The following is a 25,784-nucleotide window of genomic DNA, read 5'->3' on the forward strand; positions in this document are numbered from 1 at the left end:
TAACATATACATAATATATACGTGTATATTATATATAATATAGAGTATATATCATATATAATATTATATATTATATGCCATTATTTCTCTCTTCACTCGTTGATAGACACAGATTATTTACATGCCTTAGCAATTGTAAATAATGCTGCAGTGAACAAAGGGGTGCATACATGATTATGAGTTAGTGTTTTATTTTTTCAGACATATGATAAATTTATTTTTAATATTTGAGCCACCTCTATGCTGTTTTTTATAGTGGCTGCAATGATTAGGATTTCCACCAACAATGTACAACTGTTCCTTTTTATCCTCGTCCTCACCAGCACTTGCTGTTTTTTGTATTTTTTGATAATACCCCTTCTAACAGGTGTGAGGTAATACACACTGTGGCTTTGGTTTTTGTCTTCCTGGTAATTAGTGATGTCGACATCCTTTCATGTGCCTGTTGGTCATTTGTATGTCTCCTTTGCAAAAATGCGTATTCAGATCTTCTGCCCATTTTTAAATTGGATTAAATTGTTTTTGCTATTGAGCTGTATAAGTTCTTTATATATTTTGGATACTGGCCTTTTATCAGATATATGATTTGCAAATATTTTCTCACATTCAGTGGGTTGCTTTTCCGTTGTTGATAATTTTATTTGCTGTTCAGAAGTTTTTTAGTATGATGTCATTCCACTTGTTTCTTATTGCTTTTGTTGCTTTTGTTTTTGGTGTGAGATTTAAAAAACCATCAGTGTACTTGTCTATGTTTTCTTCTAAGAGTTTTATGATTTCAGGTCTTATGTTCAAATATTTGATTTATTTTCAGTGAATTTTTGTGTATGACATAAGAAATGGGTCAAGTTTCATTCCCTTGCATGTGGCTATTCAGTGTTTCCAACACCATTTATTAAAGAAGCTGTTCTTTCTTCATTGTGTATTGTTGGCTCTTTTTGTCATAAACCAATGGATTTTATATGTGTGGTTTTATTTCTTGGCTCTCTACTCCGTTTCAATAATATATGTGTCTGTTTTCATGCCATTACCGTGCTGTTTTGAGTACTATGTGTAATATAGTTTAAAATCAGGAGCATGATGCCTCCAGCTTTGCTTTCTTTCCTAACATCAGTTTTGTGTGGTTTCAAACAAAGGTTAGGATGACTTGTTGTATTTCTTTGACACATGCCATTGGAATGTTTATAGGAATTGCATTGAAGCTGTAGATTGCACTGGGTGGTGGGGTCATTTTAACAGTATTGATTCTTCCAGTTCACGACACAAAATATCTTTCACTACTTGTTTCTGCTTTAATTTCTTTTATGAATGTTTTGTAGTTTTCAGTATACAGTTCTTCAGATCCCTTGATTGAAAAAATCTTTAGGTTTTTATTCTTTACTGATACAATTTTAAATGGGTCTTTATTTCCTCTTTTGATAGTTTTGTATTAGTGTATAGAAACACAACAGATTTTTGCATATTAATTTGTGTCCTGCCACTCTACTGATATTGTTTATTATCAATTGTGAAGTCATCATTGTTCACGCATGTGCATTCCAGTCCACTCTCATTGGCTGCCAGGTTCTTTCAATTTCATGCAAACCATTCTCGTTATATTAACAATGGCTGGACTTTTTCTGGAAAACTCTTGTATGGCTTATTATTAAATCCATCCAATCTAATGCTGTTGTATAAGGCCAATGTTTTCTTATTAATTTTCTGTGCTGATGATATATCAACTGATATCATTGGGGTATGAAAATCCCCTACTGTTAATGTATCATTGTCTATTTTTTTCTTTAGGTCTGTTAACATTTGTTTCCTATATTTAGGGAATCCTGTATTTAATGCATAAATATTTACAAATGTTATATCCTGTTGTTGGATTGTCCCCTTTATCATTCTTAAGCCCATCCTTTTCTCTTATTGTAGTCTTGGTTTTAAAGTCTTTTTAGAAGCCCTGGCTGGTATAGCTCAGTGGATTGAGTGCGGACCTGTGAACCACACGATCGCGGTTCGATTCCCAGTCAGGGCACATGCCTGGGTTGCAGGATGGTTCCCTGCAGGCCAACTCCCAGCAGGGGACACACCAAAGGCAACCATACATTGATGTTTCTCTCCCTCTCTCCTTCCCCTCTAAAGATAAATAAATAAAATCTTTAAAAAAATAAAATAAAATAAAGTCTTTTTAGTCTGGTACAAGTATAGCTACTCCAGCTTTCTTTTGATTTCCATTTGCGTGAACTGTCTTTTTCCATTTATTCACTGTCAGTGTTCTTACACCCAAAGTGAGTCTCTTGTAAGCAACATACAGATAGATTTTGTGTTTTCTACATTCCGGTTGGAGAATTTTGTCCATTTACATTTCAAGTAATTATCAATAGGTATATACTTACTGCCATTTTTTTGTTTAATGAGTTTTAATAGTTTCTCTCTGTTTCTTTCTCTTCCTTTGTGGTTTGATGAGTTTTTTAGTGGTGTACTTATATTCCTTTCTCTGTCTTTTGTGTATTTACTATAGGTTTTTGCTTTGTGGTTACCGTAATGCTTGGATAAACAATTTATGTCTATAATGGGCTGTTCTAAGTTGACAACAACTTAAGTTTGATTCCACTCTAAAGCTTAACTTTTTACTCTCCCCCTTCCATGTTTTACGTTTTTGATGTCACATTTTACATTTTTTATCTTGTGTATCTCTTAACAAATTATTGCATTCACAATTATTTTTATGATTTTTGTCTTTTAACCTTCATGCTGGCTTTATACATGATTAGTTTGCTACCTTAACAATATATTTACCTTTCTAGTGATATTTATTACTTCATAAATTTTATTGTGACTTTGTAAGTGCACTTCCCTTTTAGCTTAAAGAGGTCTCTTAAACATGTATTATAAAGCCTATTTACTGGTGGTGACCCTTTAGCTTTTGCTTATCTAGAAAACTCGATTCCTCTTTTAATTCTGAATGTCCTGAGCAAAGTATTCTTGGCCGCAGTTTGTTTTTTCCTCAGCACGTTGAGTATGTTAATGCCACTCCTTTCTAGCCTACAGTTTCTACTGAGAAATCTGCTGAATTTTGGGGGTTCCCTTGTATGTAACAGGTTTTCTTTTGCTGCTTTTAAGATTCTCTCCTTGTCTTTGAATTCAGATGTTTTAATTATGTGTCTTAGTTTGGGTCCCTTTGGATTTATCTCGTTTGGAACCCTTTGGGTTTCCTGGACTGGGACGTCTGTTTCCGTTACCAGTCAGGGATGACTGCAGCTGTCATTCTTCAAACAGGTTTTCTCCTGTCTCTCTCTTCTCCTTCTGGGACCTCTGCCGTGAAAATGTCAGTTGTTTCATGTTGTCACCTAAGCCCTAAGCTATCTTCGTTTTTTCTTTTAGGTTCTTTTTTCCTTTTGATGCCCTTATTAGGTGAATTCCACCACCTTGTGTTTAATTTCACTGATCGTCTAGTCTGCCTCAGTTAGTCTGCTGTTGACTCTCTCTAGGGTATTCTTCCATTAATCATTGTATTCAGCTCTGTGACTTCTATTAATATTTGGTACCTTCTTATATTTTACATCTCTTTTTTGAGCTGTTACTGTGTTTATCCATTTCCGCCCTCAAATTGGTAAGCATATCTATGACCATGACTTTGAACTCTTTACCAGGTTAATTACATATTTCTGTTTTATCTTGTTTTTTTTTTATTAGAACATATGCTGTTGTTTCTTCATTTTGCGTTTCTCTCTGTTCAAGACCTCTCCTAGTCTTGAAGGGACTACACCACGTTGTGTAGGAGGTGAACCGTGCCATTCCACCTTGCTTCAGCTCTTTTTTGTCTCTCAAATCTCTTCACTTGTCCAAATAGCTTATTATATTTTTGACAGCTCCCACTGGTCGAGGACCTGCCAATGTCCCTAAGGGCAGGATCTAAGCACCTAGATTCAGGCTGTTTGAAAGCCAGACAAGATTGCAAAGCTGCCAGTAGCAGCTTCTTAAAATACGTGAATATATCCTTTGGGACCGAAATCTTAAGCCCTACTGGCCAGGTGATCTGGCAGTACTCACTTTTCATCAGTTGCGTTAATTGGGGCCCTAGAAGAGTATACAAACTCTTTTCTGTGAGTGCCAGTGAGCTGGAGCAAGTGACGGGGGTGTGCCAAGGTAGAATCCTTCGCCTATGTTCCTTGAGAGTAGCTCCATAATCATCTCTTATTTTTGAGGATTTTCCCTCAATGGCGTTTTTAAATTCTTCCTTTCTTACAACTGCTTATCCAGGTTAGAATTTGACTGTCCATCACTAGAAATGGCGCCATGGTCCAATAACTTATTTCCTTGCCTCTAGCCTGCTCCTTAATCAGTGCCAAGAACCCAACGTCTCCAAATCACTTTTGCATCTGGCTGTAAGAAAAGATAAATGTCACCATGTCTTCTCTTGTTTGGAAACATTCCATGTTGTTTCACTGCCTACAGAATGAAGTCCAGTCACCTCTGGTCTGCTCCTCAGTCTCATCTTTCCCTTGACTTTCCTCCTTGCCTGTGATGCACCAGCAATGCTAAAATAATTGGAGTTCCCCAGACCTGCTTGGGCCTCCTTGCATTTGTATCACTGCTGAAGCAGTTTCTTATATTTCCTCTTCCTCTGGCAACTCTTCACTGGTCGTCAAGACTTTGCTCTGGCAGAGTTCGATTTTCCCTCATGACTGCATAGTATTCAATAAATACGTTCTTATAGTATGTAGCACCCAAACATTTCATTATGACTAATGAAACATTTGTATGACTAACGAAACACTGGACTGCAAGACGGATCTCATGCATCCTCCTTTCCTTCGAGCTCAGTCTCTGCTCTTTAATTCTAGGAAGAGTTTGTGCGTGTGTATGCTTCAGTGCCTTGGCTAAGTAAAGGGTTGATTGATAAGCTGTGTGCTGAGAGCCTCTCAAGGACAAGAAGACAACCTTTTTGATGCCATCGAAGGGTGGCTTGAAATCATGTCTGTCTTTCTCTAAAAGATGTGTCCTGCCAGGGCACCCCTGTTTTGTAGGCTTTGGGGGCCATGAGAGTGTTTATTTCTGGGATGGTTAATGAGCTGCTCCTTGGAAGGAAAAAGTCAGATGCGAAAATTATGCATGTTTAAGGCTGGAAGAATTAGGTTTCTCATGGGAATAAAGCAGGGGACTTAAAGAAAGAAATTGAGAATTTTTCAAGCTGTCTTTCTAAGTATCCTTTTTGGAGCAGTCAGGGTCAATCAAGTAACAGACTATAATAACTACCTGCTATTAATAGTAGAATCTGTAGTTTAAGAGAGCAAGAGAAAATGAGTTTGACTTTGAAATAGAAACATGGACAATGGGGGGCACTGACAATTGGTAATGTCAAGTGTGTAATACAGATATAACTTATGGAAGCTTCGTGGTTTTTTAAAATGTTTACACGGTGTTCTGAACCTCATGAAAGATTGGACAAGCATGCAAACACGTGGAGGGCACATGCGTGTCTTGGCATGAAACTGCCGTAACTGCTCCAGGGAGATGTCGTTGGTTTGCATGTTGCAGTGAGATCGGAGTTTCTTTATTGGGATAGTTCTCATTCTGGACATGAACTAGCTGAGAGGCGTACATTCATGATCTCATTTAGAAAGGGATGACAAAAGGAAGGGAGCACGATAGAAAGGGATGACAGAAACGGGAGCTTCGTCAAAATCTGACTGCGCACTATCCTGTGCGGACAGGTGGCATTCTGTCCGAACTGCACAGATAACACCGTGACTGCAGTAAAGAGGGCCTGTATTTGTGTAGAATTAGCAAGTGATTTCAAGATGAGCATTATTCTTAGAGAACCCATTTTTAAAAGTTAACTCAAAGAAATAACGTTCGGTTCTTTGATCACCTTTTAAAAAGTTAGGCTTCGTAGAGATTGGCTGTTTAATAGTTTGTGTAATGACAGTTTTCAAAGGTGATGTCAGGTAGTCAGAGCTCATTAAATATTGTCTGTTTTCCTTGACTTTCAGCAATACCGTGAAGAACTGGATGCCAAGTTTAATGCTGACAAATTTAAATGGGACAAAATGTGCCACAGAGAAGCTGCAGTGATGTTGAAAGCCTTTTTCAGAGAACTCCCCACTTCTCTCTTCCCTGTGGAATACATACCTGCCTTCATCACGCTGATGGAAAGTAGGTGGGAGATGTTAAGTGTGAATGGACTAAGATACAAGGTCAATAGGCTGGCACAGAGTGGAAGAAAGTGCATAATCAAATGTGACTGGAAGTGTGCATTGCTCTTTCCCGGCAAGGCTTGGTGAAATATTGTGTTTGATGGTAAACAGCCATCTCTTTACATATTTATATATCTAAGTCTGATAGATAAAATTTAAAGAGTTTCACGATCCTTAAAAGGCAGAGGGGTTTGCACAAAGAATAGACTCTTGAGATTTAAATTCCTGCTCCACCATTTGTTAGCCATGCAATGAACCTTTCTGAGCTGTGCCTGTAAATTACAGTTAATAGCTATGTGTCAGAGTCGTTGTGGCTGTTGAGTGAAAACATCTAGAATAGCGCCTTGTGGGTAATAATCCTTGACAAAAATATAAGACCTCTTTTCTTTAAACCTGAAGTCCTGTGCTGATGATAGAGCACATATGAAATATTACACAGAAGGCGTTTCGTCTCTTAAAATTATAATATTACATAGTGTATCTGAAAATTACAAATTCACATGCATTAGGCCTTAAGTGATGGACTTCGGTAAAAAGTATAGTAATGGAAAGTGCATATTGTATTTAGCAGTGAGGGCATCATTTGTCACAGTTCAGCCTCAGGGATGGATGTTTTGGAGGGTGTGACAAGGGAGAAATCGAGAAAAGTAGAATGGAGCTAGAGAGTGGAGGTGTTCACTACCAACCTGAGGAGCTCAGGGATCACAGACTTAAATATGTCGTTGGTAGATTCTGCAACTTTAAGCAAAACAATGATAAGGAAACCAATTTTTCCATAGGCTAACTGATATAAATGAGAGCGAAGTTCCTAGAGCATTACATCAACATTATAAGGAAACAATGCCGAGTGAGAGGATGTTATTCGAGGACCTACTGTGCAAGCGCATTGGGTACAAGGTGATTCTGTGTGAACAGAAAAGGCTGTGGGCAGATTGGGAGGACACACCCCAAATAAAGACGTGGCTGCCACTTGGCTTTATTGTTCCCTCTCCCACTGCAGCCAGCACACTTCAGTTAAGGGAGGGAAGCTGGGAAATACCCCTGAAAAGGTTCACAGAGGAGTCCACATTTCCTCGTATGACTTTGCAAGTGAGAAATACTCTATTGCGGTGATTGATTTGAAACCAGCCAACCCCACAGGAAGCCCAAAGTTCAGGGCTGCTACCAGCAGGAAAAATAGCCTTTTTACCACTTAGAATAAGCTCCAGTTGTAAGAGATTTTCCAAAGGGAAGACTTGTAGACATGTGGGCAAGTGTGTTTAAACTGACCTTCTTTATACTCTGGAACAGAGCTTGGAGGATATAGAGTCATTTCCACGAGCATAATTATTTCTCTTTTCAAACTTGGCCCCAAAATTACCCATAAAACTAAAAGACTAACATTTCATCAATCAAACCTTAGATGTTTTCATGAAAAGTTTAATACCTTTCTGAGGAAACAATGACCTCAGGACAAAAAAGCCTTAACAATAACTGAAAAAAACTATCAACCATGAAACACTGGAGGTCCAGGTTTCCTAAATAAAATAAAAATGGACTCTTTGCCAGTTTTGATTTTTAACCTTAACAGAAACTTTATAAATTCTCTGAAATTGATGGAAATACAGGGTCTGCATCTGTGTCTATTATCTCCCTGCACCAGAGGGCATTTTGGGGGGCATGGGGAGAGGTTGCTTTGGAAGATTATAGACAGCGCTTAGCCTGCAGTTTACTCATAAAAGTAATGCTTTCTCTGTGCTAAATACTTGTACTGCGATGCACTCTTGTTAGGCCCTTATTCAGTCAAACTCATGTCAACATGCATTAGCTGTTTTCAAAAATACCCTGGACCTGTGTCATTTTGCTTTACAAATTTGACATAAATTTCTACAAATCTCCATGGAGAGGTGCTGAGACAATATAATGCAGCCCTATAAATACCCCTAACTGTTCCGTCCTTCGTACAAACATTAGTCATCCACGCCTAACTCAGGTGCACATAACCTCCTCTAACAAGCAGCTTGTCATGGGAGTATTCGAAGTAATGTAAAGCTCAGTAACTTGGTAAGCAGCTGACTGCCTTTCATCCATTGGAGAGAGATTTTTCTTCAACTTGAGAACTCCCCAGGGATTCTAGAACATAATGCTTCTCTCCAGGAACTCCCCATTAAGAGACCATTTTGAGGAAACTACAGAGAAACAAAGCAAAACCTGGATGCTGTAGTAAATACATTTTTCAGCACAGATGGCTGTGGATTATCCAGTTGTTAATGGAATTGCTAAAATCCTTTCCTTGAAGAGGGAAAAGAGCCAGCATTGAGAACACAAGTATAAATGCCAACCCTCTGGCGCCATCTTCTGTGATTGTCAAGGAATAAGATATCAGCAATCTCCAGAGTTCCAACTAGGATCACCTCCCCTAAATGTCCATTTAAGATCTAGAATATGTCATTAATCATAGCAAGAGCAAACACACATAGAGGTTAACTACTTACAGGTACAGATGGGGACATTCTACACATATTAACTCATTTAATCTTTAATGCCAGGCACTCTGTTTACAGAAGCTACCTTATTTAAAGTCTTAAGTTACCATCTTTGCTGATAATATGCTGTAGAAGTTGCTCATGATTGAAGCTGTGTTGGGTTGCCCAGAAACAGCATCAAAGACCGAGATTAGTTTGTTTAGAACATTTATGAGGCATCCACTTGGGTTCCACACTTCTGAAAGGGAAGGGCAAAGGGAGCAGAATCGGGCAGAGGATACGGTTGGGCAGTGAGTGATGCAGTCTCAGCCCAGACCTCCTGCAACCCTTGGGGAGCTCTGAAGCTTGGTGGCCTTTCAGAATTGTTCCCCATTACAGGGAGAAGGTTGGGCGTCTTTACTCTGACTCAGGCCATCATCGGATATCTACTGCCCCTGAGAGGACAGCATGACCTGAGGCGAGGCAGCTGGAGAGAGCCATTTCTGGGAAGAGCCGACAGCTGAGGGACCAAGTCCTTCAGGCAGGAAGGGGCAATGCGGGCAACATGTCCCATGCACCACTACGGGCATGATATGGAAACAAAGAGATTTCTTAGTTCCCGAGACACTTCTACGTGAAGAAGAAGCAAATGAGCTTTAGAGGCAGTCTGACATAAGAAGGAAGTCTCAGTTATGAAATAAAGCCCACATTTCTGAAGCTAAAGGGGTTTATCCATCCAAGCACTTTCTATTGATTTTGTTTCCCTTGGTGTTTAAAGAAGGTGTCCTCTCTGATTTTATGAATCCATATTTGAATAAAAAGTGCTAATTCAAATAGAGCAATCCACCCCTACATTTAAAAAAGAAGAAGCTAACTTAGCATCCAGCAATGGATTTGGATGCTCTCAAAGCATTTACTCAGTGGCACCCAAGTGAAAGTCCAGAACTTTAGAGCACATGCTACATAAAGCATCCACATTGGCAAAGGCAAAGTATCTAAACTTTGCAAAATTAGTGGTGGGAAATGTCCCCAAAGACTTCAACAGGTGGCCAAATGTTGCCATTTCTGTACCTGTCACAACCTAGGGAAAACTATAAGGGTAGGGCATAATTCATACCTCACTTCAAGAATAATTTGAGCATTTACAAATGGATTTTATATAATTGGCCAAACCACCAAACCTTAAGTAGGTTTCAGTAATGTTTTTTTTTCCTTTTAATTTGTCCTCTTTACCTGTGAACTTGGTTGTGGGGCTTTGGGGTAAGGGGTTTGGAGGGGTATTTTTTAAATATTTAGGTCCCACAGACAAGAGAGACCATCACTTAGCATAATGCCCTCAAGGTCCGTCCATGTTATTGCAAATGGCAAGATTTTTATTTTTATGGCTGAATGATGAATGATGTTCCATTGTCTGTGTGTGTGTAGCATATTTCCTTCTTTCATTCACCCATAAATGGACACTTAATTGTTTCTATATTTTTCCTATTGTCAATAATGCTTCAGTAAACACTCAGGTGCATGTGTTTTTTGAGTTAGTGTTTCATTTTCTTCAGATAAATACCCAACAGTGGAATTGCCAGATCACATGATAAATTTATTTTTAATTTTTTGAGGAGCCTCCTTACTGTCTTCCTTAGTGGCTGTAGCAGTTTACATTCCCACCAGCAGTGTATGAGGGTTCCCTTTCCTCTATGTCCTTGCCAACACGTGTTATTTCTTGCCTTTTTGATAATATCTATTCAACAAATGGGAGGTAATATTTCATTGTGGTTTTGATATGCATGTCCCAGATGATTAACGATGGTGAGTGTCTTTTTGTGTACCAGTTGGCCACCTGTATGTCTTCTCTGGGAAAACGTTCATATGTCTGTTCTGCACATTTTAAAATCAGACTGTTTGGGGGTTTTGGCTATTGGGTTGTATGAGTTCTTTGTATGTTTTAGATATTAGTCTCTTATCACATATAAGATTTGCAAATGCATCTTGCATTCAGCAGTCTGCCTTTTCATTCTGTTGGTGGCGCTCTTTCCTGCGCAGATGCTCTGTAGTTGGAGGTAGTCCTGCTTGTTAATTTTTCTTTCTGTTTCCTTGATTTTGGTGTCAGGTTCAAAATTCCTCACTAAGACCTTTGTCAAGGATATAACCGCCATGTTTTCTCCTAGGAGTTTTATGGTTCCAGGTCTAACATTCAAGTCTTTAATTCATTGTAAGTTTTAAGTCATTTAAATTTTATAACAGCCCAGCGAGGTAGGTAAAATGCCTAATTCCATCTTGCGAAGATAAAATAGAAGCAACGAGGGGTTAAACAGCCTGCTCGAGGTCACTCAGTGACTAAGTAGTATTTGAATCTGGTTATAGAACCTATGCTCCTAATAATTGTACGTTGCTGCAGCTTTATGTGGAAGCAAGATTTATTTTCTCTTAGATTGAGCTTCAAGCCTTCTGTTTATAGAATAAAAGTGAAGTAAGGTCTGTAAAAGTACTTTGAAAAGGGAAATGTTATACAATTCCAGAATTATTTTGAGGATCTTCTTGGCAACCTGCCTCTACAGTGACACCATGGGATGTGGAAGGGGGGTTGACAGACTGTCCAAGCAATCGACTGTACGTTGTTGGGTACAACAACTGAGTCCTTACCACGGGGAGCCGTCAGGAGCCCTCCCATGCCTCCAGGTGTTAGCAAGGACTGCTGCCAGAATACGTCAGTGGTGTTCCAAATGTGTGGTTATTTCTGTTTTCTTGTTAGGAGGGCCTCACATCAAAGTACAGTTTCAAGCCTTACACCTCATGGTCATGGCACTGCCTGATGCCAACAGGGACACAGCCCAGGTATGTTGTGTTGACCTCATGTTTGTCATTGGTTCTTATTAGTCAGAGGAAATGGCAGGTAGAAAAGTAAAACACAAGATGGCAGCTCACTAAGGCAGCTGAGCTGCATCTGTCCTTTCAGTGTTCCCATCACTGCTCTCTGTAGAAGGCCGGAAAGAATGTAAAGCCTAGAGTCTTCTTTGAACATTTCAGTTTTATTCATTCAATCTATTCAGAGATATTGAGTGTCCACTGGCTAGGTAGGGTTAGGAGTAGGAAAAGCAAAGATGGAAGACGTAAAGGGAATAATGTCAGAATGATGTGAGAACATTGTATAAGTCGTAAATATAAAACTCTGTCAGTGCTCAGCTGCCCACTTCAAAGATCTGATGAGTGCCCGTGGGGAGAAAATTTGAACTCAATGATTTAAATAAATTTTTAAAAATGTTCGTGCCTTACAATTTATGAATTCAATTCAATATAAAGAATTCTATGATCTCTGGATTTTAGAGATTACCTGATAGGATCTTATTACTTTATAGATTAAGAAAATTAAGCTCAGAAAAATAATTTCTCCTTTAACGTATAAGAGAACATTTGGTTGAATCCAACTCCATAATTCTTTATCCCTAATATCCTTCCCTTTATTTCATATTCATTTCTTTGCTGTATCCTGGTAAAAATCAATGTGTATCTTGCTGTTTTCATAGTGATTCTGTATACAACAGGAAATTTGTTTTAAGTACAGTAGGAGTTGAGACTCTTTGAAATGAGGTAAGGATGAGTTACAAGGAGCCAATAATTTTGAGGTCAGTAAACATAAAGCTAAAAACAAATATGCTTCATAATGCTACCTCTGAAATTGACATTTCAGTTTGGTGAGGACTTTTCTCCTTCGTAGTGAAAACAACTGTGCTAATTATAGCATATGTCAATTACACTGTATCCTCAATCTAGGGATGGGGTTGGCTGTGGCATAAGAACCTTTCTATAATACAGTTTGGTAAGTTTTCAAAACCTAGAATTTATTAGTTTATTTTGGCTCTGTCTAAATGATCTTTTATCCAAAAAAATGTATCTAGTATCACATATCCGGGTCAACATGTCACTACCTTTTTATATAACTGAGGATTCAGCAATTATCAAAAAATTCAATATATTTCTAACAGAAGATCCTCAAAAAACATTATGAAACTTGTGAAAAATCTTTCTCTCTCTCTCTCTCTCCCCCTTCCCCCCCATCCCATCCCTCCCTCCTTCCATCTTTCCCATCCTAACTTTCGACTGGAACCAAGATAGAAGTTGGTGTGGTATAGAGATCAGGAGCTCTGGCTCAAGAATCCAGTTTCTTCAGTTCAAATCCTGGCTTTGCCACTTAATGATTTGATGTTTGACAAAGCAATCTGTCCTTCTCCACCTTAGTTTCCCATCCATGCAACTTAATATAATAGTACCTACTTCACAGGATTTGGAATAATGATAAAATCAGTGGAGATATATATGTAAAACTAAGAATAATATCTGGCTTACAATAAACCCTCCGATGAATGCTAACTATTACTATAGTGCTGTCCATTTTCTCATTGCAAATACTGTATCAGAATTCAAACCTGGGAAATTGAAGAGCATCTCCTTTTAGGGTTTTAGTCTTCTTGGTGAATTTCAGAATGTCTAATAAGCATTTATATTTTTGTGGCTTAGCCAAACTTTTATTTAGCTTTCTTAAATCTTTTTTATTTGATATTGTTAACAGCTGCATGTAAGCATTTTCCTTCAGTATACTGAAGATTCCAAAATTGAAAAGCAACAGAAAAATGATGCCCAAACAGTAAAACTATTTTTTTTTCAATTTTATTTACATTTGGGCTAAGGAAAGAGATACTCATTTATTTAAGAAATGGGTTTTCCATTCACAAGGAAACAGTAAATAGTTTTTAATAGTAATGCTTTAAATTAAGGGTGTTTTTTAGAATTACTCTCTTCACAATAAAATACATTACATTTTTTGAGATGCATTTTCTTTCCTAGTTTACTATTTAATTTTAATATTTGTCAAACTTACTTAGGATAAAAGAAAATAAGGAAAGGCAAAGTATTATTTATAGAGACTCCAATATAAAAAACTCCGTTTCAACTGTCCACATTTTTCATTAGCACTTTTAAGCAAGTAGAGGCAACCATGAGATTTAACCACTCTGTACTTCTGACAATATTCTGGCTGATTTCCAAAGGCACAGTAAATGGGTATAGAAATAAATGCCATCAATAGGTGATGCATTCTGATAATTCACAGTACTGTCACACAGTGCTCTTTCTTTTTTAGGCTCTCATGACATTCTTTAATAAAGTGATTGCCAATGAATCAAAAAACCGCATGAGTATTTGGAACATTTCAACTGTAATGGCACCAAACCTTTTCTTCAGTAGAAGCAAACATTCTGATTATGAAGAATTGCGGTTAGCAAACACTGCAGCCCACATCATCCGCTTAATGCTTAACTACCAGAAAATGCTGTGGAAGGTGAGTGCCAGTGTTGTGACAGACATGCTCCTTTGAAGTCTACCAGCACTGGGGAGACAAGGCTCGGTGAGCAGGCAATGCCCGCAGTAACAGGAAGGAAATATGAGAATATAATTCCAGGTTGCCTGGGGCATCTTTATACACTCTTTAAGGGCTGCTCTTGAATATGCTCTCTTTTAAATATGAATCTTAATAGTTTGTTTCTAATTTTTACAAAGACAAATGCCACAGTTCCAGGATACTAGGGGGCCAGGAGAGGTTTAATTCAGGTGTTTTCCTACTAGTCAAGCTATTTTTCTTCTCCAGGTCCCATCTTTCTTAATCACTCAAGTCAGAAGAATGAATGAAGCCACGATGTTATTAAAGAAGCAGCTCCCAAGTGTCAAAAAGTTGCTAAGGAGGAAAACCATAGAACGAGAGGTAAGGACAATAAATAAGGGTGCAAATAGTGTTACTCCCCAGGTTTCTATTTCTCAGAGCAAGGCACAAAGCAGCTCATATCCGAGAACCAAATATTTTATATGCTTACAGTCTTGTGACTAAACACTGTAGAAATTGAGTCCATGGCAGAGTACTGTGGTCTTTTTATTTTATTGTTCATTTTGGTTGAGGTTCCTGAAATATCTCTTTCATGAAGACCATTTACTGTTTTATTCTGTTAATTACTTAAGGATAGAATGGTTCTTAAGGATAGAATGAAGCTGATGTTTTAGTCCCAGTGAACTAGATGTAAGATTCCAATATTCAGTGTATCTAACGAGTAGAGAAAGAAATTTCTTCAGTGATTGGATACTGAAAGAGTATCTTTCTCTCAAGTTGTGTTGTGTAAATCCATTGCATCCTGAGGAATAGTTGCATTAGCACAATTGTTTATGTGGACGTGCATAATGGAAACAGGCTTCAGAAGAATTATCTCTATTGCTTTCATTTAATTTGAAGGTGATTATGAGTGTCAGGCATAGCATTTGACCTTGAGGAAGATTTGCAACTTATTCTGCCCTTAAAGGAATTCACACCTAATGTGGGAGATGAGTGTGTACAGGAGCTATAAATATGCATTAAGTGCAAGCTCAGCAGTGCCCACAATGTGCGAGGACCAAGCAGAGGAGAAAGATGTGCTTCAGCATGGGAAGTTGTGAGCAACTTTATGGAGGAAATAGCATTCGAGCCGCATGTTGAAGGATGGATAGCAGTTTGAAGGGAGAAAGGAAGGGAAAGCTCATCCAGGGAGAGGAGTAGGGGATGCCAAGACAGTGAGGGGGTTGCTGCTGGCTAAGTTCTCACAGTCGTGATGAATGGCTGCACTCCCTCATCCGTTACAGGCAAAGTGGCTTCAGGTCAGGTAGAACCAACACATTCATATGAAAAAAGAATTTGTTTTGAGAAAAATTCGCCTAGTAGAAAATTTGCCATTTTAAGTATATTAAAAAGTAGAATTCATTGGTTCTAGTATACTCACAATGTCATGCAGCTATCACCACTAATTCCCTAATATTTTCATCATTCCAAAAAGAAACCCCATGCCAATTAAGCACTCACTCCTCATTACTCCCTACCCATAGTCCCTGAAAAACATTACTCTACTTTTTGTCTCTATTATGGATATTTCATGGAAATGGAATCATACAATAAGTGGCCTTTTGTGTCTGATATCTTTCACTTAGCATAATGTTTTCCAGGTTCATCATATTGTAGCATGTATTGTTACTTTGTTTATTCCTTTTCAAAATTTGATTTTATTTTTAAACTTTATTGAGATGTAATCCGCATATGTACTTCATGCACTTAAAGTGTATAATTCAGTGGATTTTAGTATATTCACAGATATGTGCAGCCAGTCAATTCTAGAATATTTCATCATCTCAGAAAAAAAAAACAGACTATGCCCTTTGCCTTTCATCCCCTAACCCCACCCACCCCATTGGCACCCACCAGCACAAAGCAGTAACTAATCTACTTTCTATCTCTGTAGAGTTCCCTGTTCTGGACTTCTAACAAATCAAAATCATATAATATGCGGGGTTTTTTGTGGCTGACTATTTAATTTAGCATATTTTTATGGTTCATCCATTCCATCATATGAACGTACAACATATTGTTTATCCATTTATCCATTCATGGACATTTAGGTTGGTTACACCTTTTAGCTACTATGAACAATGCTATAAACACTCATATATGAGTTACTGTGTGGACATTTGTTTTCAACTCCTCTGGGTATATGCTGGGTCAGATGGCAACCCTAGGTTGAATTCTCTGAGGACTTGCCACTGTTTTCCAAAAAGGCTGCCCAATTTTACATTTGTACCATCAGTGTACGAGGGGTCAGATTTCTGCAAATCCTTACCAATACTTACTATTATCTGAATTTTGTTATTCTAACAACCTAGTGGGTAAAAAGGGGTATCTTGTTGTGGCTTTGATTTCTATTTGCCTGATGACTAATGACGTTGAGCATCTTTTCATGTGCTTATTGTATAACTTCTTGGAGAAATGTCTACCCAGATCCTTTCTCATTTTTGTTTGGGTTATTCTCATTTTTATTATGTTGTAAAAGTTCTTCATATATTGTAGATATAAGTCCATTGTCAAAGGCATAATTTGAAAATATTTTTCCATTCCATGGGTTGTCATTTCAGTTTTCAATTTTGCACTTTGATGTCCAAAGGTTATTAGTTATGAAAAAGTGTAATTTATTTATTTTGATGATTATGTTTTTGTTGTCATATCTAAGAATTCTTTGTCAAATCCAAGATCATGAAGATTTAACCCTATGTTTTCTTCTAAAAATTTTATAGTTTTAATTTTTATATTTATATCTTTATTCTATTTTGAGTTATTTTTAGTGGAAGATATGAGGCAGGAGTACAAGTTCACTCCTTTGCATGTGAATATCCAGTTCTCACAGCACCGTTTGTTGAAAAGACTGTTGTTTCTCCAGTGAGTGGTCTTGGCACTCTTGTCAAAAATTAAGTGATAATAGATACAAAAGTTTATTTCCACAATAAAAATTCTGTTGCATTGATCCATATGTCTGTTCTCATTCCAGTACCACATAATTTTGATTACTGTATTTTTAAGTTTTGAAATTGAAAGATGTAAGTACTCAAGTTTTTATTTTTTAAATAACTTTGGTTATTTTGGATTCCATGCACTTCCATATGAATATTAGGATCAACATTTCCATTCCTGCAAAAAGATAAAAAGGTGCTCGGAATTTTGATAGGGGTTGATTGACTATGTAGATTATTTGGGGAGTATCGCCATTCCAATAACATTAAGTTTTCCTGTCCATGAAAATGAGCCATCTTTCATTTATTTAGGATTTGTGTATTTTTCAATGTTTTATAATTTTCAGTGTGTAATTTTGGTACTTTCTTGATCACACAATATTTTTTGAGACTATTGTAATGAAATTGTTTTCTTAATTTTTGGATGTTAAATTGTTAGAATATGGAAATACAACTGAGTTTTATATATTGTATCTTGCATTTTTGCTGAATTCCTTTATTAGTTGTACAAGTTTAATTTTCTGTAGATTCTGTAATATTTTCTATATATGAGGTCATGTTTTCTGTGAATAGACATAATTTTCCTTCTTCCTTTCTAATCTGGATGCCTTTTATTTGTTTTTTGTTTGTTTGTTTTTCTTGCTGAATTGCCCTGGCTAGAACTTTCAGTAAAATAAAAATGAGAAGGCAGGAGCAGAGATCTTTATCTCATTTCTGATCTTGAGGGGAAAGCTTTCAGTCTTTCACCATTAAGTATGATGTTACAATGTATGTGAGTGTTTCAGATTCCCTTTATATTTTGAGGAAACTCTCTCTATTCTTACTTTTTTGGGGGTATTTTTTTAAATCACGAAACCGTGTTAAGTGATTTCAAATGCTTTTTTACCATCTATTGATAGGATAATTGGTGTTTCTTCATTCTATTAATATGATATGTCTTATTATTTGGTTTTTATATGTTAAACTGACCCTGCATTCTTTCTTTCTTTTTTAAGTATATTTTATTGGTTATTCTATTACAGTTGTCCCATTTTCCCCCTTCATTCCCCTCTACCTTGCACACCCTCTCCCACCCACATTCCTCCTCTTTACTTCATGTCCATGTGTCATAAGTTCTTTAACTTCTACATTTCCCATACTATTTTTGCTCTTTTCCTGTCTATTTTCTACCTACCATCTATGCTACTTATACTCTGTAGCTTTTCCCCCTCTCTCCGCCTCCCACTCCCCTATTGCTAACCCTCCATGTGATCTCCATTTCTATGGTTCTGTTCCTGTTCTAGTTGTTTGCTTAGTTTGTTTTTGTTTTAGGTGTGGTTGTTAATAATTGTGAATTTGCTGTCATTTTACTATATGTGTTTTTTAACTTCTTTTTTTTAAATGAGTCCCTTTAACATTTCATACAATAAGGACTTGATGATGATGAACTCCTTTAACTTGACCTTATCTGGGAAGCACTTTATCTGCCCTTTCATGACTTGGAATACTTCTTTCCAGCCCCTTCTTGCCTATAAGGTCTCTTTTGAGAAATCAGCTGACAATCTGATGGGAACTCATTTGTAGGTGACTGTCCCCTTATCTCTTGCTGCTTCTAGGATTCTCTCCTTCATTTTAATCTTGGCTAATGTAATTATGATGTGCCTTGGTGTGTTCCTCCTTGGGTCCAACTTCTTTGGGACTCTCTGAGCTTCCTGGACTTCCTGGAATTCTATTTCCTTTGCCAAACTGGGGAAGTTCTCCTTTTTTATTTGTTCAAATAACTTTTCCACTTGTTGCTCTTCCTCTTCCCCTCTAGTACCCCTATAATTTGGATGTGGGGACATTTAAAGATGTCCTGCAGGTTCCTAAGCCTCTCCTCATTTTTTTGAATTCTTGTTTCTTCCTTCTTTTCTATTTGGTTGTTTCTTTCTTCCTTGTGGTCCACTGCCTTGATTTGAGTACCAGTTTCCTTCCCATATCACTATTGGTTCCCTGTGCATTTTCCTTCATTTCACTTAGTTAGTGTAGCCTTCATTTGTTCATCTAATTTGTGACCAGATGCAACCAATTTTGTGAGCATCCTGATCACCAGTGCTTTAAACTGTGCATCTGATAGGTTGGCTATCTCTTCATCACTTAGTTGTATTTGCTGTGGAGCTTTGATCTGTTCTTTCATTTGGGCCTTTTTTTTTTTTTGGTCTTGTGGCACCTGTTACATATGAGGGGCAGAGCCTTAGATGTTCACCAGGGTAGGGCAACCCACATCACTGGATTGTAATGCTGTATGTGAGGGCAGGGTCCGAGGAGGAACAATGGTGCTTGCTCTACTCTCTGTTGGACTTCAGTCCCTTCTGCCACTTCCCTCAAGCAAATTAGGCCCTTTTGGTGCTGATTACTGGGTGGGTGGGCTTGTGTATGTTCTAGGACCCTGTGGGTCTCTCCAAAGAACTTTCCTGTGAGGCTGAAAGTCTTTCTGTGCCTCAGCCCCCACAGGTGTTTTCGATTGGTGTTTTAAGGCTTCATTTACATATGGTGGGACACTGGGTTGCGTGGTCTGTCTTGCTCCCTAGTTTCATCTGGTTTACCTGTGTGTGAATGTGGGACCACCCAGTCAGCCAGCAGCCTTATGCGCTGAGCCCTGCTTCCCAGTCACCACCTCACTGGGTCTGTCCGTTGCCATCCTGCACCTGGGGTCTGCCAGCTGCCACCTGCGTGCCCAGGATCTGCCAGCTACCATCTTGCATGCCTGGTGTCACCACTTTTTTTGCCATCACCCCTCTCCACCCCTCCTACCAGTCTGGATGAATGTCTATTCCAACTCCTTGGTTTATACAGTTCAATTTTCTGTCAGTTCTGGTTGTTATTTTGTTTCTAAATTGTTATTGTCCTTATTTTGGTTGTGCAAGAAGGCAGTGTGTCTACCTATGCCTCCATCTTGACCAGAAGTCTAACCCTGCATTCTTGAGAAAAATCCTAGTTGGCCAAGTTGTATAATTCTTTCTAATATGATGCTTGACAGGTTGCTAGTACTTTGTTTAGTATTTTTACATTAATATGTACAAATTATATTATTAGTCTATAGTTTTCATGTCATGTCTTTGTCTGGCTTTGGTAACTGGGTAATACTGGCTTTATAGGCTGAGTTAGGACATGTTCCCTGTTTTCAATTTTTTGGAAGAGTTGAAGAATGATTAGTGTTAATTCTTTAAATGTGTGCTAGAATTCAGTAGTGAAACCATCTGGTCCCGGACTTTTATTTGTAGAAATATTTTTGATTACTAACTCCATCTCTTTATGTGTTATGGCTCTATTCAGATTTTCCATTTCTTCTCGAGTCAGAGTTGGTTCTGATTTTGTCTATTTCATCTAGGTTATTTAACTGTTGGTATACAAATTGCTCATATTATTCTCTTCAATTCCTTTTTATTTTGGTCAGTTAGCTACATGGTTATCAATTTTGTCAATCTTTTTGAAGAATCAAACTTTGTTGCATTAATTTTCACAGTCTCTAGTCCATAATAAAACTCTAATTTTTATTATTTTCTTTTTTATGCTTGTTTTGAGTTTAGTTTTTCATTTTTTACTTTCTTAAGGCAAAAGTTTAGATTACTGATTTGAGAATTTTTTAAATTGTAGCCATTTATATCTACAAATTTCCCATCCCATAAGTTTTAGTATGTTGTATTTCATTTTTTTTATTTCAAAGAATTTTCAAGTTTCCCTTTTTATCAATTGGTTATTTACTGTTTAATTTTTGAATTTTCCAAAATTCCTCCTGCTAATGACTTATAATTTTATAGCATTATATTTTTAAATATATTTTATTGATTATACCATTACAGTTGTTCTATTTCCCCCCCTTCATTCCCCTCCACCCGCACACTCCCTCCCCCACCATTCTCCCTGCCTTAGTTTATAACCACGTGTCTCAAGTTCTTTAGATTCTATATTTCCCCCACTATTCTTGCCCTCCCCCCTATTTTCTACCTAGTGTCTATGCTATTTTCTGTACCTTCTCCCCCCTTCTCCTCCTCCCACTCCCCTGTTGCTAACCCTCCATGTGTTCTTCATTTCTATGGTTCCACTCCTGATCTAGCTGTCCTCTTGGTTTGCTTTTGTTTTAGGTGTGGTTGCTAATAACTGTGAGTTTACTGTCCTTTCACTGTTAATATTTTTCATTTTCTTTTTCTTAGATAAGTCCCTTTAGCATTTCATATAATAAGGGCTTGGTGATGATGAACTCCTTGAACTTGACCTTATCTGAGAAGCACTTTATCTGTCCTTCCATTCTAAATGAAAGTTTTGCTGGATAAAGCAATCTTGGCTGTAGGTCTTTGGATTTCATGACTTGGAATACTTCTTTCCAGCCCCTTCTTGCCTGTAAGGTCTCTTTTGAGAAATCCGCTGACAGTCTGATGGGTACTCCTTTCTGGTGACTGTCCCCTTATCCCTTGATGCTTCTAGGATTCTCTCCTTCATTTTAATCTTGGTTAATGTAATTATGATGTGCCTTGGTGTGTTCCTTCTTGGGTTCAACTTCTTTGGGACTCTCTGAGCTTCCTGGATTTCCTGGAAGTCTATTTCCTTTGCCAGACTGGGGAAGTTCTCTTTATTATTTGTTCAAATACGTTTTCCACTTGTGGCTGTTTCTTTCCCCCTTCTGGTACCCCTATAATTTGGATGTTGGAACTTTTAAAGATGTTCTGGAGGTCCCTAAGCTTCTCCTCATTTTTTTGAATTTTCATTTCTTCGTTTCTTTCTGGTTGGATGTTTTGTTCTTCCTTCTGGTCCATTCCATTAATTTGAGTCCCAGTTTCCTTTCCATCGCTGTTGGTTTCCTGGACATCGCCCTTCATTTCAATTAGTTTAGCCTTCATATGTTCCTCTAATTTGTGACTATAATCAACCAGTTCTGTGAGCATCCTGATAAACAGCATCTTGAATTGTTCTTCTGAGAGGCTGGCAATTTCTCGGTCGCTGAGAGTTATAGGCTCTGGGGCTTTGAGTTCTTCTTGAGCCATAATGCTTTGGTCTGTTTGTGCCTGTTATGTATGAGGAGCGGAACCCTAGGTGTTCACCAGAGCAGGGCAACTCAGTTGCTGGGTTGTGATGCTGTATGTGGGGGCTGGGTCAAAGAGGAGCAATGGCGTCCCATCTGCTGCCTCCTGCCGTGGCCCCCACAGGTGCGGCAGCTGCCACCGCCATCAAGGTCCGCGCATTTTGTCCCACTGCGCGCAGTGTGCCACCACAGTCAGCCCTTGCCCCCTGGGGCCTGCATGATCCGTCTCACTGTGCGAGAATGTGCGACCTCGGTCAGTCTGCCCCACACCCTGACTGGGTCCGGGCCACTTGTGTGCCTAGGTCAGGGGATCTGTCCTGCCCGACCCTGCTCCGCTGCTGGCTCTGCCCCTTTTACCATCCTGGTTGAATGGTTAGTTGTTGTTGGACTTCCGTATAATTCAATTTTCTGTTCTTTGGCTGTGTCTTTGTTTTCCAAACCTTTGTTGTATTCAAACTTGGTTGTGGGAGAAGGCATAGTGTTTCCACCTATGCCTCCATCTTGGCGGAAGTCTATATAGCATTATTGTTGAAGAATATACTTTGTATTGTATTGATATATTAAATTTCGTTGAAACTTGTTTTTTGGTCTAACATATTGTTTATCCCAGACAATGTTGTATGTGCACTTGAGAAGTATGGACTCTACTGATGTTGGGTGGAGTGTTCTAAAGATGTCTATTAGCTCTACTTGATTTAGAGTGTTCTTCAAGTTTCTTATTTTCTTTCTGATCTTCTGTTTAGTTTGTTTCTCCAATTAATATAAGTGAAGTATTAAAGTGTCCAACTATTGTCAGACTATTTCTACCTTCAATTCTTTCTTTTCTTTTGCTCTATGTCTTACATGGTTGTATTCCTCAGTTCTTCCAGTACTGCCTTCATTTGTATTTTCAAGTGTATCATCTTAATTCTTTTATTGTTTCTTTTGCTATATCTATTTGAATTATTAGGTTGTCTAGAAAGTTTGTTCGTTTTCCTGTAAGATGGCTCTAGTAGTGCTTAGTTGTCTTTAACTTCATTTGAAGCAATTTTGTTAGATTGTATGGTGACAGCTGTTGTATCAGTATGCATTTAAAAAACTTACCAAAATTGGTGAATTTTTGTGTAGCTATTTTGATATTGAAGATGGAAGAAAATAAGCAATATATTTGGCATATTATGTTTTATTATTTCAAGAAAGGTAAAAATACAAAGGAACATTTGTGCAGTGTATGGAGAAGGTGCTGTGACTGTTTGTGTCAAAAGTGGTTTGTGAAATTTCATGCTGGAGATTTCTTGCTGGACAACACTCCACAGTTGGACAGACCAGCTGAAGTTGATAGTGATCAAATGGAAACATTAATTGAAAACAATCAACATTACGTCATGCAGGAGATAGCCAACACACTCAAAATATACAAATCAAGCATTGAAAATAATTTGCACCAGCTTGGTTGTTAATCACTTTGATGTTTGGGTTCCATTTAAGCAAAAAACCTTCCTGACTGTATTTCTGCATAAGATTCCCTACTTAAACCTAACAAAAATGTTCCGTTTTTTAAAAGAAATTGTGACAGGTGGTGAAAAATGAATACTTTATAATAATGTGGAATAGAAGAGATCATGGGGCAAGCAAAATGAACCACCACCCACCAGACCAAAGGCTGGTCTTTATCCAAACAAGGTGATGTTGTGTATATGGTGGGATTGGAAGGAAATCTTTTATTGTGAGGTCCTTTCAAGAAAACTAAATGATTAATTCCAATAAGTACTGCTCCTAATTAGACCAACTGAGAGTAGCATTCCACAAAAAGCATCCAGAATTAGTCAAGAGAAAATTCATAATCTTCCATTAGGGTAGTGCAAGACTGCTTTTTCTTTTTTTTTGCATAACTGCTCAAAAACTGTTACTGCTTGCCTGGGAAGTTACAATTCATTTGCCATATTCACCAGACATTGCACCTTTAAAGTTCTGTTTATTTCAGTCTTTACAAAATTCTCTTAATGGAAAAAATTTCAATTCCCTGGAAGACTGCAAAAGACACCTGGAACAGTTCTTCACTTAAAAAAGATAAAAAGTTATGGGAAGACAGAATTACGAAGTTGCCTGAAAGGTAGCAGAAGGTAGTGGAACAAAATGGTGAATAAGATGGTCAGTTGTTATTGGTGAAAATGAAAAAAATGTGTTTTTTTACATAAATATTTTGGCCACCTTAATATTTCTTTAGTGGTTGTGCTGGGGGTTATAAGTAATATCTTAATTTATAAAAATCAACTTTATATTAATAGTACCCTAAAAACATTCTACCTATATACCTCTCTCACCCCTACTTTATGATGTTGCCACAAATTACATCTTCATAAAGTCATGTTCTCATCAATATAGGCTTATCCTAAGAGCTCTGTGCATGTGTCTTTTAAATGAGATTGGGAAAAAGTGGAGTTACAAAGAAAAAGTACATTAATACTGCTTTTTGTATTTAACTATATAGTTACCTTTACTGGTGTTCTTTATTTCTTTATGTGGATTTGAATTACTATCCTTTTATTTCAGCCTGAAGGGCTCTCTATCATTTATCCTGGGGAAAGTCTGTTAGCAATGAACTCTCAGCTTTTGTTTATCTGACAATGCCTTACATTCTCCATTTTTAAAAGATTGCTTTGCTGGATAGAATTTTAGTTGACAATTTTTTCTTGCTCCTCTTTGAATATGTCATTTTACTCTCTCCTGGATTCCATGGTTTCTGTGGGGAAATTAGCTATGAATCTTATTGAGGCTTTTTGTGGTGAATTACTTTTTTCTTGCTGCTTTCAACGTACTTTTTATCTCTCAACAATTTGATTGTGATGTATTTTGGTGTGAATCTCTTTGTGAGTTTATTTTATTTGGAGTTTAATGAGGTTGTTTGATAGGTAGATCAATATCTTTTAGCAAATTTGGGGATTTTGAGTCATTATTACTTTGAATATTCTTTCAGTTCTGTGATCTTCATACACAGAATGTTTGTCATGTGTATGTTGGTGCACTTGATGTTTTCCCAGTTTCTCTTAGAGTCTGTTTATTTTTTGTCATTGTTTTTTTCTTTCTGTTTCTTTTTTTTTTCAATTTTTTTATTTAATTATTTTTCAAGTACAGTTTTCAGTCTATTACTCCCATCCCATCCCACCCCCCATCCTCCCCCCTCCCTCCCTTCTTTCTGTTTCTTAAACTGAATAATCTCCATTGACCTATCTTCAAATTTGCTATTTTTTTCTTTTGACTCCTTAAATTTGCTGTTGAATTATCTAGTGTATTTTTTATTTCAGTTGGGCTTTTAGCTCCAGAAGTTCTATTTAATTCCTTTTTATAATTTTGGTCTGTGTTTATTCCCAATTTGATATCATTTTCATTTTTTTTAGTTCTTTAGCCCTGGGTTACAGTAGTTCTTTAAACAAATTTAAAATAGCTGATTTGAAGGCTTTTTCTACTAAGTATAATGTCTAAGTTTCTTTCAGGAGTTTCTTCTGAAACTATTGAAACTAATTTTTTCTGTTTATGGGCCATATTTTCTTGCCTGACTCATAATTTTTATTAAAATGAAAACTTTTAACATTATAATGTAGCAAATGTGAAAATAAGAATTTTCCTTTACCCTAGGGTTTGTTGTTATTGCAATAGTAGCTATTGTTCCTTGGTCTGGTAACTTTGCTGCTGAACTAATTTGGTAAAGTCTGTATTCTTCATTTTGTGTGGCTACTGAAGTCTTTCTTCCATTAGCTTAGTGGTTAGCTAATGTTTGGACAGAGATTTTCTGAAATAGCTGGA

General features: G+C 37.5%; 1 protein-coding gene across 6 annotated transcripts in view; it reads left to right on the forward strand.

Annotated features, from left to right (window-relative positions):
* ARHGAP28 (Rho GTPase activating protein 28) overlaps positions 1-25,784 on the forward strand; it is a 218,749-nt gene that overhangs the window by 176,483 nt on the left and 16,482 nt on the right. For all 6 annotated transcript variants that reach the window (XM_037050327.1, XM_037050328.1, XM_037050329.1 and 3 more), the window contains 4 exons: positions 5,976-6,138; positions 11,370-11,452; positions 13,755-13,952; positions 14,259-14,372. In XM_037050327.1, coding sequence (XP_036906222.1) covers positions 5,976-6,138; positions 11,370-11,452; positions 13,755-13,952; positions 14,259-14,372 — 558 coding nt within the window. The remainder of the gene's footprint in view (positions 1-5,975; positions 6,139-11,369; positions 11,453-13,754; positions 13,953-14,258; positions 14,373-25,784) is intronic.

Source organism: Sturnira hondurensis, unplaced genomic scaffold (genome assembly GCF_014824575.4).
Source record: "Sturnira hondurensis isolate 20B ecotype Veracruz unplaced genomic scaffold, ASM1482457v3 Scaffold0006713, whole genome shotgun sequence".
NCBI classification, from domain to species: Eukaryota; Metazoa; Chordata; class Mammalia; order Chiroptera; family Phyllostomidae; genus Sturnira; species Sturnira hondurensis.